At 45.2% G+C, this 12674-nt stretch overlaps 1 protein-coding gene across 1 annotated transcript in view; it reads left to right on the top strand.

The window, feature by feature from the left end:
- Nucleotides 1–12674, top strand: part of LOC119174164 (L-fucose kinase-like) — a 131316-nt gene that overhangs the window by 71505 nt on the left and 47137 nt on the right. The window contains exon 14 of the mRNA XM_037424986.2: nt 12341–12418. Within this exon, the coding sequence (XP_037280883.2) occupies nt 12341–12418 (78 nt within the window). The remainder of the gene's footprint in view (nt 1–12340; nt 12419–12674) is intronic.

Raw genomic sequence — 12674 nt, 5'->3', positions numbered from 1 at the left:
AAGTGTGGACAAGCCACATCAACAAACTCTTCTTTCGTTCTGTCTGTGTCTTCACTTAAATTCTGCCCTGCCACGGTGATATAGTGGCTAAGATACTCGGCTGCTGACCCGCAGGTCGCGGGATCAAATCTTGGCTGTGGCGGCTGCATTTTCGATGGAGGCAAAAGTGCTGTAAGACTGTGCGCTCAGATTTGAGTGCATGTTAAAGAAACCCAGGTGGTCGAAATTTCCGGAGCCCTCCACTACAACATCTCTCATAATCATGTGGTGGTTTTGGGACGTTAAACCCCACACATCTATTTTCGCCTAAACTCTTTTTCAGCTCTTTTATTTTGGTTGTCAAGCTGAGTGTGTGATTGCTTGAGTGCTGTTCCTGTCTTAATGGTCCCTGAAACTATGCAAGAACTTAGGTTAAAACCAGAGTAAGTCATTCAGGCCATAGTTTAAGTGAATGATCTTATATAAAGGGAACTATGGTAATTAAAGGTTCCCCTCCTCCCAAGCTTGTTTTTTTTTTCCCAACTCATTTGACAAGTAGTCACCAGGGCTGAACTCTGTCTTCTATGATCATCCATTAAAATGCTATAAATAGTGAAGGCTGTGCTCCGAGTTTTCTGACTGACCTCTGAGCTACAAGGTGACCCTATGGAACTAACTGCTAACCCACCTCTTTCTCCGGTACAAATGCTAAAAATCTGACGAGATAGTGTCCCAAAATGATGCCACGTCCTATAACAGGGCCAGCTGTAAACCTGTAAACTTGTAACAGCATGCTGTGCTTAGTAGCACTGTGCATGTGTAACACCTTATAAATAGCATACTCGATGTAAAGCACTTTAATCAGCTTGATCATGGTCTGAAGGACATACAAAAACAGTTCATTGGCAGTGTTGCCAAATGTTGGAGAGCAAAAATAGCTAAATGGCAGCGTAAAAATAGCTAGAAGTAGCTAAAAAGTCTAGCAAGGAGCTCAAAAGTGGCTAAAGTATTGTTTCAAGCATTTTTAGGCATCTATAGGAGTGAAACAAACTTACTGACAGTTGTGTTACCTTAAAGTTTAAAAATAACTGTCAAATGACATTTTCTTGCATGCAACTATACAGAACATGTACAGTATGTGAACGGAAAGAGAAGGGTTCCTGGTTTGATTCCAATAATTTAGGGCAGGCATGGTTTTCAGAAACACGTCCAGGCTTGTATGTAAACATTCGACACAAGTCTGTCTGGTTGGGTATGAAAGTGGGAGATGATTTAGACTCCAACCAAAACCAAAACTTTTTTGAAGAAACCCGGCATTTCGAAACTGCCTTGGTTTCTTCGGTTGAATCACCAGATAAATTTCAAAGCGATGGCCATCCTTGAAAGCGAGCCGAACTGGAAGAGAAGGTTCTTACTTGAGTCGTGGCACATACAGAGGACAGCCCATAACATCAACCGCTCTCTCGGAACCCTTGCTCTAGTGTATACACACAGACTGCGCTCCACGGCAAAACGAGAGAGAGGGGGGGTCATTATCTATCCCACGAGTGCTTTAAAGACGCCGCTGCTACGTAGCCTCCACAGTGACCCCTGAGGAAGGAATCAAGTGGGTTTCCAAACGTCGGGTTTCTTCAAAACTTTTGGTTGGAGTCTAAATAATCTCCCACATCCAGGCTTACGCGCTCATCAAAGACGAGCTGGTTAAGCATAGGGCTCTGTAATGTTACGGTTTTACGAATATTCGAAAACATTTAATAAGGAATTGGCGAGGGCATAATTAAACAACCGAATATTTTTTAGAACCATTTTTGAATAATGACCACTGAGGGGGAAACCGTAGTAGGACAATGCATTGGAAGAGCAAAGGATCATTTCTGTTGTTTTAATTGGTAAATTACCAAGATGCCTGTAAGTCAAGGTGCATACAGGTGAAGCAGCAGCAAGATCATGCTTTTACGGGAATACTGAAGCTCTACACTGGTTGAAGGATCTTTTTTTTTTTTTTTGCTCTAAACCTTTGTGTCGTAGAAGCGAATGTGTACCTTCAATTCCCTACCAACTTTATGATATTTATATCGTTCATTCGTGAAATAACATTCACCTTGCATGTGTTACCTGGTGACAAATCTGAAAAATTCAGTATACGATATATGCAGGGATCCCACTTCTGCCCCAACTGCGCCAAGGTGTGCCAAACGAGATTTGCTGCGCCAATCTGATAAAATCGGCGTAAATTGTGCCAAACTGCGCAAAACCGCCCATCTCAGGGGTCCGCAACCCGTGGCTCACGGGCCGCATGCGGCTCACTGGGCAGTTTTATGTGGCTCTCGGCACGATGTCAGACATCTTAAAATGGCTAGACACTGTATTTTTGGCAGTAATTAAATAACTATAATTAATATTTTAATAACCACAAACAGCAGTCGAGACTAGTTAGATAATTATTTACCTTCCCGCGAACAGGCCATTGCCACTTTGAAAAACTGGCCGCCAGTACTTCTGCGGAGCAATGAAATTTCTCATTTTGCGGTGGGACCACAACCAAAGCTCCGATGAGCACAACTATAGCTGAAGGCTAGAGATATGTCTCTCTTAAGGACGGTGATTGCAGTGGTATTAGTTCTGCATTGGTTTACTCACGTACGCCAACGTCATATATCGAAAACAAAACCCCTTTGAATATGTAACCTGGTTGCAGCAAAGAATAATTACACATAGGAACAAAACGAACATGCAACAAGCATGATATATTGTTTATTTTGTAAAATAAAAGGGCGATAGAGGCCAAAAGGCCTCAAGTATTGGTTTTATAACCAGATTTTCGCGTTCCAAGGACATCACGCTGCTGTTGAAGTTAAAATCTCATACAATGACGATATTCAGGGCATCCAATCAAGTGCACATGCATATGCACTCATATAGCTCTTTCTAAAAGATACTTATTGAAGGGACACTAAAAAGAAAGATTATTTTTCTCGAATCTCGATAATTCGAACTCGAAAAAGCCGGAATTCGTTTAAAAAAAGAAGTTAAAATAATAAAAGCTGAATGAACGGAGGTCTCACCATGCAGTGGCGCATTTGCATTGAGCTAACACACGAGGGAGAAGTTTTGGAAGACTTACATTTATTCACAAATCACAGGACATCCATCATTTATTGAAGTAATCGGTGATGCGCGTTTGCGCACGTTTGCCTTGCAGCGAGTCTATCGATTTCGCACGCAGCTTGCAAAGCATTTCTACTTCGACTTCAGCATTCTCCTGGCAAGAGAAGTTGCGCATGGCTATCTCTAGCGCCGACACCACAGAACACCTATATACTAGGTGTTAAGACAACGACAATGACTGCGTCTTCGCTGCTACCCTCTGTGCCACAGTCGCAGCATGGCCAACACGTTGCGAGACAGGAGGGTCTCCACGCAGAGAGAAGCAGATTTGCATTTGAGAGATAACCAACACTCCACAGCACCCTTTTTTTTCCTCTTTTCGCTCGTGGCGCTGACAGGAGAAGGGTCTCTACGTGTCAGAGACTGGAAAGGAGGAGGCGTGGCAACAGCGCATCGCAGATCAGCATTTTAGAGAGAGCCAACACTCCATGGAGGCGTTGCGCCGTGCTCCCTACTGGGCTACAGCAATTAGGTACCTTTCTTCCTCATTCTTCTTCTAAGCAGTGCCATCACCACTACGTTACAGATTTTTTTTTTCTCTCTCTCCGCGCTCGGCGTTGAAAGGAGAAGGGTTTCTATGTGACAGGGACAGAAAAGGAAGAAGCCTGGGGGGGATGATTCTCAAGGAAAAAAAAAAGCGGAAAGGTAAGGAAATGGGGTGTGAAGCGCATGATAACTGTCTCTCATGTGAGGACACCTCAACCAATACTACACTCATGGGTGAACTGGGAATGAAAAGACAGTTAGAGGGAAGAAAAGAAAGTTGGCTAAAAAGAAGGGGAGGAGGGCTGAAATCAAGGAGGAGAAAAGAAAAAGGAAACTAGCATGATGGGAGGGGGCCACATTCACCGTGGCGAGCGGCTTACAAAAGTCGCTCGTTCAAGCTGGTGTCCTCGAGAAAGAATGAATGTGTGGTTGAAAGAAAGGAAAAAGGCACTATCTTCTGCAGCCCTTGTGGGAGCACGGCTCAGCGCCTTTCAAGAAAGACAGGTGCGTCCCAGGTCGCCCCAGCTTTTCCTTTCCTTTTCTTTTCCTTCTTCGCATGCAGCGTTGAGGTGTCGAAGGTGCCGCCGTGGGATTGGGTGTGGTGCTGAGAGCATTTTCGGAGCGCGGTATGTTTGAAATAACCGTCTCAGGTGCTTGCGCATTCGAATTACAGAGTATCTTTGCCCATTAGAATACACATAGCTTTGACGGGACCACAGTGTTAGTTCTAATTAATTGGAAAATTGAATTAAGTGTGTTCAAATTAACAAGATTTGACATTAGTAAATTACGCTTTCATAATTCCAAAATCACCATGCTTGTCACAAGAACTCTCTCGGTAAGCCAGAAAACGTGCAAAAAGAAAATTTGGCTGGTTTCACATAGTTGCATTAGAGCATCAATTGCTGTGACGTCATAAATTTAGACGTTTTTTTATTTTACTAGGTCCTACATAGCTCTTAAGTATTAAAAACAAAGTAAACTGACTTCTGAGATGGCTAGACTTAACGTACTAAGTCTCAGGAAATTACTTTGAGCGAATGTCGCTAAAGTAAAAAAAAATACACATTGAAATGCATGATATCACGTGCAGAGATTTCGGCACAAAATTCAGAAGTAAATGTTCTACCTATACTTTCTCCCCAATTAATAAACCTGAGATGTTTAAAAAGAACGATGTGAAAGTTCTCAAAGCCTTTTTCAATCTTGAAAGATCCTTTGTTCTAGGTCAGCGTCCACTTAATATTAAAGTTTCTGAGGTACTCTCTTCTCTGAAGTGCTCCTAACAGTAAGATTACCTGCTCCAAGACTAAAATTTTACTGCTGTATATGGCTTCCAATAGCAAGATTACCTGTTCCAAAATGCTCCAAAACTAGAATTTTACCGCTCCAAGATTCTCCTAATCGCAAGATCACTTGCTCCAAAATGCTCCAAAACTAAAATTTTACTGCTCCATAGTGCTCCAAAACTAAAATTTGACTGCTCCAAAAATTGCTCCCATTCCGCAGTCCCCAGTGGGATCACTGTATATTAACAGCACATAAAAAAATTAGAATACGCACTATCATAATGTTAAAGAATTGCAGGAAGGTCTCACTCTCAAAATTTATAAAAGGGCAGTAACAAGTATGAAGCTGTGGCGGTAAATGGCCATCAGTCTTGCGGTGCATGTAGGTAAATATTTGACGATATGATATCTGCCATTTGCACAGTATCATCCTCGTTCGCTGAATAGACACTCGCTCTCTCCTGAACTCAATCACTTGGCATGCTCACGTCATCTTGTCTTTGTGTGTGTGTGCCATGAAATTTTGATGGAAATTGAAAGGAAATCATGCGGACGAAAAATCATTTCTATCGGTGGGATTTTTTTGATGGAAAGGGCAATTTTTTCGTCTTCTATGCTTTCCTTGAATCAATTGTCTGTAGAAGTATTTTTCGAAAATGTCTGAACACTAGAGCTAGAGTAAGTTAAAATCGCTTTTTGTAGATAAATGAAATTTTGAGTAGCTAGCCGAGTTCAAAAGTAGCTAGATATAGCTACGAAATAGCTAAATTGGCAACGCTGCTCGTTGGGCTTGCAAAAAATTGCCAAAGCTGTTTCAGGGTGCTTTTAACTGACACAAAATTTTGAGAGTGAGATATCTTGTGGGATAGATTTGTGTAGACATATACACATCATCCACAAAAAAATATTAATGGCTGATGTAGTCTAGAACATGTTGTCACAATGCAGAAACAGCAGCAGTCGAATACAGGAAACTCACTTTAATTGTACCAGAACACTGGCAAACTGATCGGAAGAGAACCTCGTCTTCTTCTCTCGCTGCGCGTCTTCTTCATTGTTCTCTTGGTGCTGCGTATTCAATGTCGCATTTGCCCCCCTCCAGAGAGCAGCGTCCCGATGCTTTTCTACAAAAGACGGTGTAGTAGATGTATAGTGTAGATCAGTCCAAAAAGTAGGGCTTCATTCGCACAACGTGCACGATTTCTGGTTTTTGCTGGGGAGTTGTTGAGGGGCTTTCAGGAGCGACCACGTAATTAACGTCGCTCAGGCATTGTAAAACTGTGTAGGGGCCAAAATACTTCTTCAGCAATTTTTCAGACAGTCCCCGGCGGCGGATAAGACTCCATACCCAGACTTTGCCGCCGGCCCGATAGACGACATGTCGGTGTCGCAGATTATAACGTTGGGTGTCGTAGTTTTGCTGCTGGGTGATTCAGACGCGCGCAAGCTGCCTCGCTTCTTCTGCTCGTTGGGTAAAACACACAGCGTCCAAATCGATGTCATTGCAGTCGTGCAGTAACATGGTGTCAAGCATCGTCGTCACTTCACGGCCATGAAAGAGACTGAATGGGGTTCTTCGTGTAGTTTCTTGCTGCGCTGTATTATAGGTGAACCTGGTGTACTGTAGAATGTCATCCAAGTTCTTGTGATCCACGTCAACGTACATACTCAACATGTCGGCAATAGTCTTGTTGAGGCATTCTGTTAAGCCGTTGGTTTGTTGATGATAGGAAGTGGTTTTCCGATGGGCTGTTCCACTGGAGCTCAAGCACTGTCTTCAGGAGCGCGGCCGTGAAAGCGGCACCTCGATCCGTTATTATGATTGTCGGAGCATCGTGCCTCAGGACGATATTTTCTACGAAGAATCGTGCGGTTTCAATGGCGGTGCCACTTGACAAAGCCTTTGTTTCGGCGTAGCGCGTAAGATAATCAGTGACGACTATTACCCACTTGTTGCCAGCATGGGAAGTCGGATATGGTCCAAGGAGATCCATTCCAGTTTGGGCAAAAGGTACCGCGGGCACTTGAATTGGTTGTAATAGTCCAGCTGGTTTTAACAGTGGCAATTTTCGTCATTGGCAATCGAGGCAGGTGTACACGTAATGCTTCACAATAGCTGGAAGTCTTGGCAAGTCTTCTGTTGGATTCTGGCCAATGTGCATGTGTATCCGAGATGACCAGACGTTGGCTCATCGTGGCAAGCACAAAGTATCTCCTCGCGGAGTGATGTCGGAACGACAAGTAGGTGGGTGCTTCCTCTGGGAGAAAAGTTCTTCTTATAGAGAACATCACTACGTAAGCATAATGACACCAGGCTCCTTGCAAATCTTCTAGGGACGGTTGTTGTCTGGCCATTCAAAAATTCAATAAGGGGAAGCAACTCACTGTCTTCTTTCTGCTTGCACGAAATCGTAGTGGTGTTGACGACTTCTACAAACGCTATGCTGTCATCTTCTGTGTCATCCTCGCGTTTTATCGGTGACCTTGATAAGCAATCAGCGTCAGCGTGCTGCCGTCCGGACTTAGACACGACCGTCATATCAAACTCTTGAAGGCGTCCACCGTGCGAGCCGATCAGATGGGTCTTTCAAGTTGGTCAGCCAGCAGAGAGAATGATGGTCGCTGACTACATGGAAGGAACGACCATAGAGGTACGGACGAAACTTCATAACCGCCCATATGACAGCAAGACACTCTTTTTTCGTTGTGGAGTAGTTGGACTCGGCGCGGGAAAGCGTCCTACTAGCATATGCGATCACAGGCTCAGCTGAGTCTTGCCACTGGACGAGTAGAGCGCCTAAACCCACGTTGCTGGCATCTGTGTGGACCATGGTAGGAGCATCCTCATCAAAGTGAGCACGCACAGGCGGAGTCTGCAGGGGTTGTCGGAGATCGTCAAATGCCACCTGTTGATCGTCGCCCCATGTGAACGAAACGTCTTCTCTTGTAAGTCGTGTTAACGGCGAGGCTATGTGGGAGAAATTGGCAATAAACCTTCGGTAGTATGCGCATAGGCTAAGGAAACGGCTGACTACTTTCTTGTCTTTTGGCACCGAAAATTTTCTGACGGCCGCAATCTTATCGGGATCAGGTTGAACACCTTCATGGCTCACCACATGGCCTAAAAATTGAAGCTCCTTGAAACCGAAATGACACTTCTCGGGTTTCAGTGTCAGGCCGGCAGACCTTATTGCCCTGAATACCGATAGCAGCCTGCTCAGGTGTTTCTCAAATGTTTTTGAAAAAACAATGACGTCATCCAAATAGACCAGACATGTCTGCCACTTAAGGCCTGACAGAACGGTATCCATCAGTCTCTGAAATGTTGCGGGGGCTGAGCACAATCCGAATGGCAAGACTTTAAATTCATAAAGCCCGTCAGGTGTTACAAAAGCCATTTTTTCTCTATCTCGCTCGTCGACCTCAATTTGCCAATACCCACTTTGGAGGTTCATTGACGAAAAGTAGCGTGCATATCTCAGCCTGTCGAGTGAATCATCGATGCGCAGTAATGGGTATACGTCTTTCCTTGTCGCATGGTTCAGCTTGCGGTAGTCGACACAAAATCACAAGCTTCCGTCTTTCTTTTTAACCAGCACTACCGGCGATGCCCAAGGACTTCTTGACGGCGGGATGACGTCATCATCGAGCATTTTCTTCACTTGTTCCTGGATTGCTTCACGCTCTTTCGGTGCTACGCGTTATGGGTTCTGTCGTATTGGCCTTGCCGTCTCCTCCGTTATTATCCGATGCTTCGTCAGTGGCGTTTGACTGACCCTCGATGTCGATGAAAAACAGTCTTTGAAATGGGGAAGAAGATCTACTAGACGCTGTCTCTGCGCTGGTGACAAATCCGTGCTTACGTCAATAGGTGGTGGGGCTGACGTGGCTTGCGGCTCGTCCTGTTGTACTACACAGCACTCGCGGATTTCGGTGATCTCGTTGAAGTAGGCAACTGTAGTGCCTTGTGTAATGTGTCATTGCTCGTTGGTAAAATTCGTCAATAGAACCTCTGCTTCACCGCACACAACATTGACGATACTTCTGGCAATTGCAACACCGCGAGAGAGTAGAAGCGTCAATACTTGTTCAGCGATTCCTTCTCCAGTATTCTGCTCGCTGCATGTGACTGAAACAAGGCGGCACGATAACGGAGGTACGGTCACATTGTCAATGACTCGCAGGGATTTTCGGTGTAGCGCTGCGCTTTGATCCGCTGAAAAGGTCAGTACACCATCCGGAATATTAATTATGGCACCATATTCATGCAAGAAATCCATCCCCAAGATTGCCTGTTTGCAACACTCAGAAAGAATAACAAAAGTTGCGACTAAGGATGCATCCCCTATCTTCATTCTTGCGGTGCACTTTCCGGTAGGTGTGAGTAGCTGCCCTCCAGCTCCTCTAATCTGCGGTCCTGTCCATTCCATTCTAACTTTCCTGAGCGTGTCTTCCCAACTCTCACTCATTATTGAGAAGTCCGCGCCAGTGTCGACCAATACCATGACGTCATGTCCGTCAATCGTAATTGCAACTTCGGCAGTAACAACCCCACCTTTCGTCGATTCATTGAAAATATGTCTCTCTTCGCTCGGCAGTATTGGGGAATTTTCAGCACTTCGACGATTCGCAACCTTCCCCCCTGAGGTCGCTGCTTTTAGTTTCGCCGGCATGGACTAGGAGATCTCCCTCTTGGCATGTCAGTGGTGCTCCATCTAGAGGATGGGGAATAACGCCCAGGAGAGGGTGAGCGTGACCGAAACCCAGGAGGAACATCCCGCGGGGTCATGACACTCGTGTCGACGTCAGGTGTTTTGTTGAAATGGCGCCGAGGAACAGTGGAAGGAAACCCTTGGTACCCTGCGGCGTGATACGGGCAATACCGAACGATGTGGCCTGCTTCCCCACAGTGAAAGCACTGGGGCCTATGATCAGGGGTAGACCAGATGTCAGTTTTGCGAAGTGGTGGCCGCCTCGGCGTCGAAGTTTCTCTGTAGTACCAAGGCGCTGTCGGCGGATGTTGCTGGTGGTACTGATGTGGTGTCGGCATGTTTGCTGGCTGTCGGCGGACTACGTCTGCATAGCTTGCCCTGGCTCAGGAAGCGAGAGCGCTTGCCTGATCTACTGGCGTGCAACTTCCGTTACTGAGGCGATCGCGCAGTCATACGGTTTGGCGACGAGCTTCTTGACCTCTTCTTGTACGATTTCTCGTATTAGTTGGCGCAAAGAACCTTCGTCGGGTGTTGTTGCTGTGGTCGTGGCTGCCGCGCTGATCGGTGCACTGTGGGTTGGGCGGTCATACTGGCGATAACGTGGATGCAGTGCGCGTTCGATAGATGTCGCCTCCTTGGAGAATTCATCCACACTTGTAGGCGGGTTTCGTACGAGACCAGCGAAGAGCTGCTCCTTAACGCCCCGCATGAGGTGGCTAACCTTTTTGGCTTCGGGCATATTAGGATCTGCTCGACGAAATAGCCGCGCCATGTCCTCAACAAACATCGTAACGGATTCATTTGGTTTCTGAATCCGTGACTCGAGGAGACGCTGTGCGATTTCTCGTCTTTCAGTGCTCGCGAACGTGTCGAGGAACTTCTGCCGGAACTCGTCCCAAGACGACCACACACGATTCGTAAACCATGTTCGGGCTCCGTCTTGAAGCGGAAAATAAACGTAGCCCAATTTCTGTGTGGTGTTCCACCCATTAACATTCGCTGTGTGCTCGAATTCCTCGAGCCAGTCATGTGCGTCCTCATATGCGTTTCCGTGGAAGTCAACCGGAAGTCGAGGGTTCAAAACAGTTACTTGTGTCTTGCTTGGGCTGGACATGTTGGGGCCAGTGCTTCCAGGTGCCGTCATGCTTTCTGGCACGATCACGCTTTCCGGCAATGGACCAAACTCCGGGCTGAAGCCTAACAGGCGGCGGCTGCTGCGGTGAACGGGGGTGTCGGTGCGCGAATGTCTTTCTGGTCAAGATGCGAGGCTGTTGTCAGGCGTCCCAAACATGTACCCAGCGCCTCCACCAGTGTCACAATGCAGAAACAGCAGCAGTCGAATACAGGAAACTCACTTTAATTGTACCAGAACACTGGCAAACTGATCGGAAGAGAACCTCGTCTTCTTCTCTCTTCGTTTTCTTCGTTGTTCTCTTGGTGCTGCATATTCAATGTGGCAATATTTGAAGTCAATTTTCAGGTACATGCTGTGTAACAACATGCAAAATACACATCATTCACAAGAAAATATTAATGGCTGATATAGTCTTGAACATATTTGAAGTCAATTTTCTAGTACATGCTGTCTAACAGCATGCAAAATGCCTTACCTCACATCAACTTGGTTTTATTGTAAACAATCAACAACCCACCTGCATCACACGTGTGTTGGCTGCCTGAATCTTTGTGAGCACTCACTGCTAGCAGACATTTTCTACAGGAAGATGGGGCACCTTCTTTATGAAGTTGAGCAAGGCTACAAAGGCTGACATTTTGGCCTCGGTAGCGCATATTTGCCAGGGTCACATAAACTTACCCAAAATTTCGAAGGAGATTAAAGCAGCTTCCAGGTAGCTGCTTTGAGGTTTTGTCAACGTGGGGCTTATATGAATGCAATTTTGTATGCTCACGTATACAGCTATGCTTACACATAACCCATTCTGAATCCCAACTCACTCTTTGAAACTCAAGCTGCAACTGGGTGCTATAAAGCCGTCTCCAAATATAGAACAATCCTGTGCTTGAGCAAATGAGGTTTCCAGCCATGCCAAGCAGGTAATCTACTGCAGCAGAAACGACAAGATTTAAAATCTTTGTGTCAGTGTAATTAAATTTTAAAGAGCCCCCAAGTCTTCTCCCATAATTTTTTAGCATTTGGAATAAACACATGCATCGTGCTCTGAATGCCGTCATGATCAAGAATGGCAAATACAGTAGCACTAAAAGCCGCCGGCGCCCCAGAAATTCCAAGAAACAATTCCTTCTCCTCTCTGGGCCTTTCAGCAATCCTCAGTCCCTCAGCATATGCCATGACAGCAACATTTGCATCTGCTTATGCCATTCACAGGTAGGGAGCACGCTCTTCCTACTCTCTTGGTGAGGAAGACCAGGAAAATAGATGAGCTGGCAAGCAGATCATAGTAAAAAAAAAGAGCAAAATGAGCTTGGGCTTCTTTTGGACCATCAGATAAGTGTAACTGTGCCATTGCACCATTATTTCGAAAAAATATCATGGCTATGAGTTTATTGTAGACCCAGCACAACTGGAACACCATAACCAAATGTCAACCTCGGGTGGTCTAGGGGCTATCCGATATAATATATTCACATTTTGTGCTCACTGTTTTTCTGCTTGCCCTTTTTATCTCTCATTACAGCCTGAGATATACTCATTATGCGATTTTATTCTATTTCGTTTTCTTGCAGATTGAAAAACTGCAAGAGGCCTTCCCTAGCAGATGTGTTGGCACATCAGGACTTGAAAGGCCAGTTTTGTCGATCCTGGTATGTTGCATTCTGTATTTCTTATTTATTTAAAATTTTGAAAATTTCGTCTGACATTCTTAAGGGCACATTATAGCAGGAGCATGCCTAACTTTCATTCAAATATATATATATATATTTTGTTTGTTTGTTTGTTTAAGTTAGAGATGAGAATTCAGAATTATTTGTTTTTGTGACCACAAATGTATAATTACAGTATATACGCATTCAAGCAAGTGCAAGCACTGTAGTTTCTATCCGAAGTGTCCCAACTTGA

The sequence above is a fragment of the Rhipicephalus microplus genome, chromosome 5 (assembly GCF_043290135.1).
Source record: "Rhipicephalus microplus isolate Deutch F79 chromosome 5, USDA_Rmic, whole genome shotgun sequence".
Taxonomy (NCBI): domain Eukaryota; kingdom Metazoa; phylum Arthropoda; class Arachnida; order Ixodida; family Ixodidae; genus Rhipicephalus; species Rhipicephalus microplus.
The sequence above is the reverse complement of the archived record's forward strand: the minus strand, read 5'-3'. Positions and strand labels throughout refer to the sequence as shown.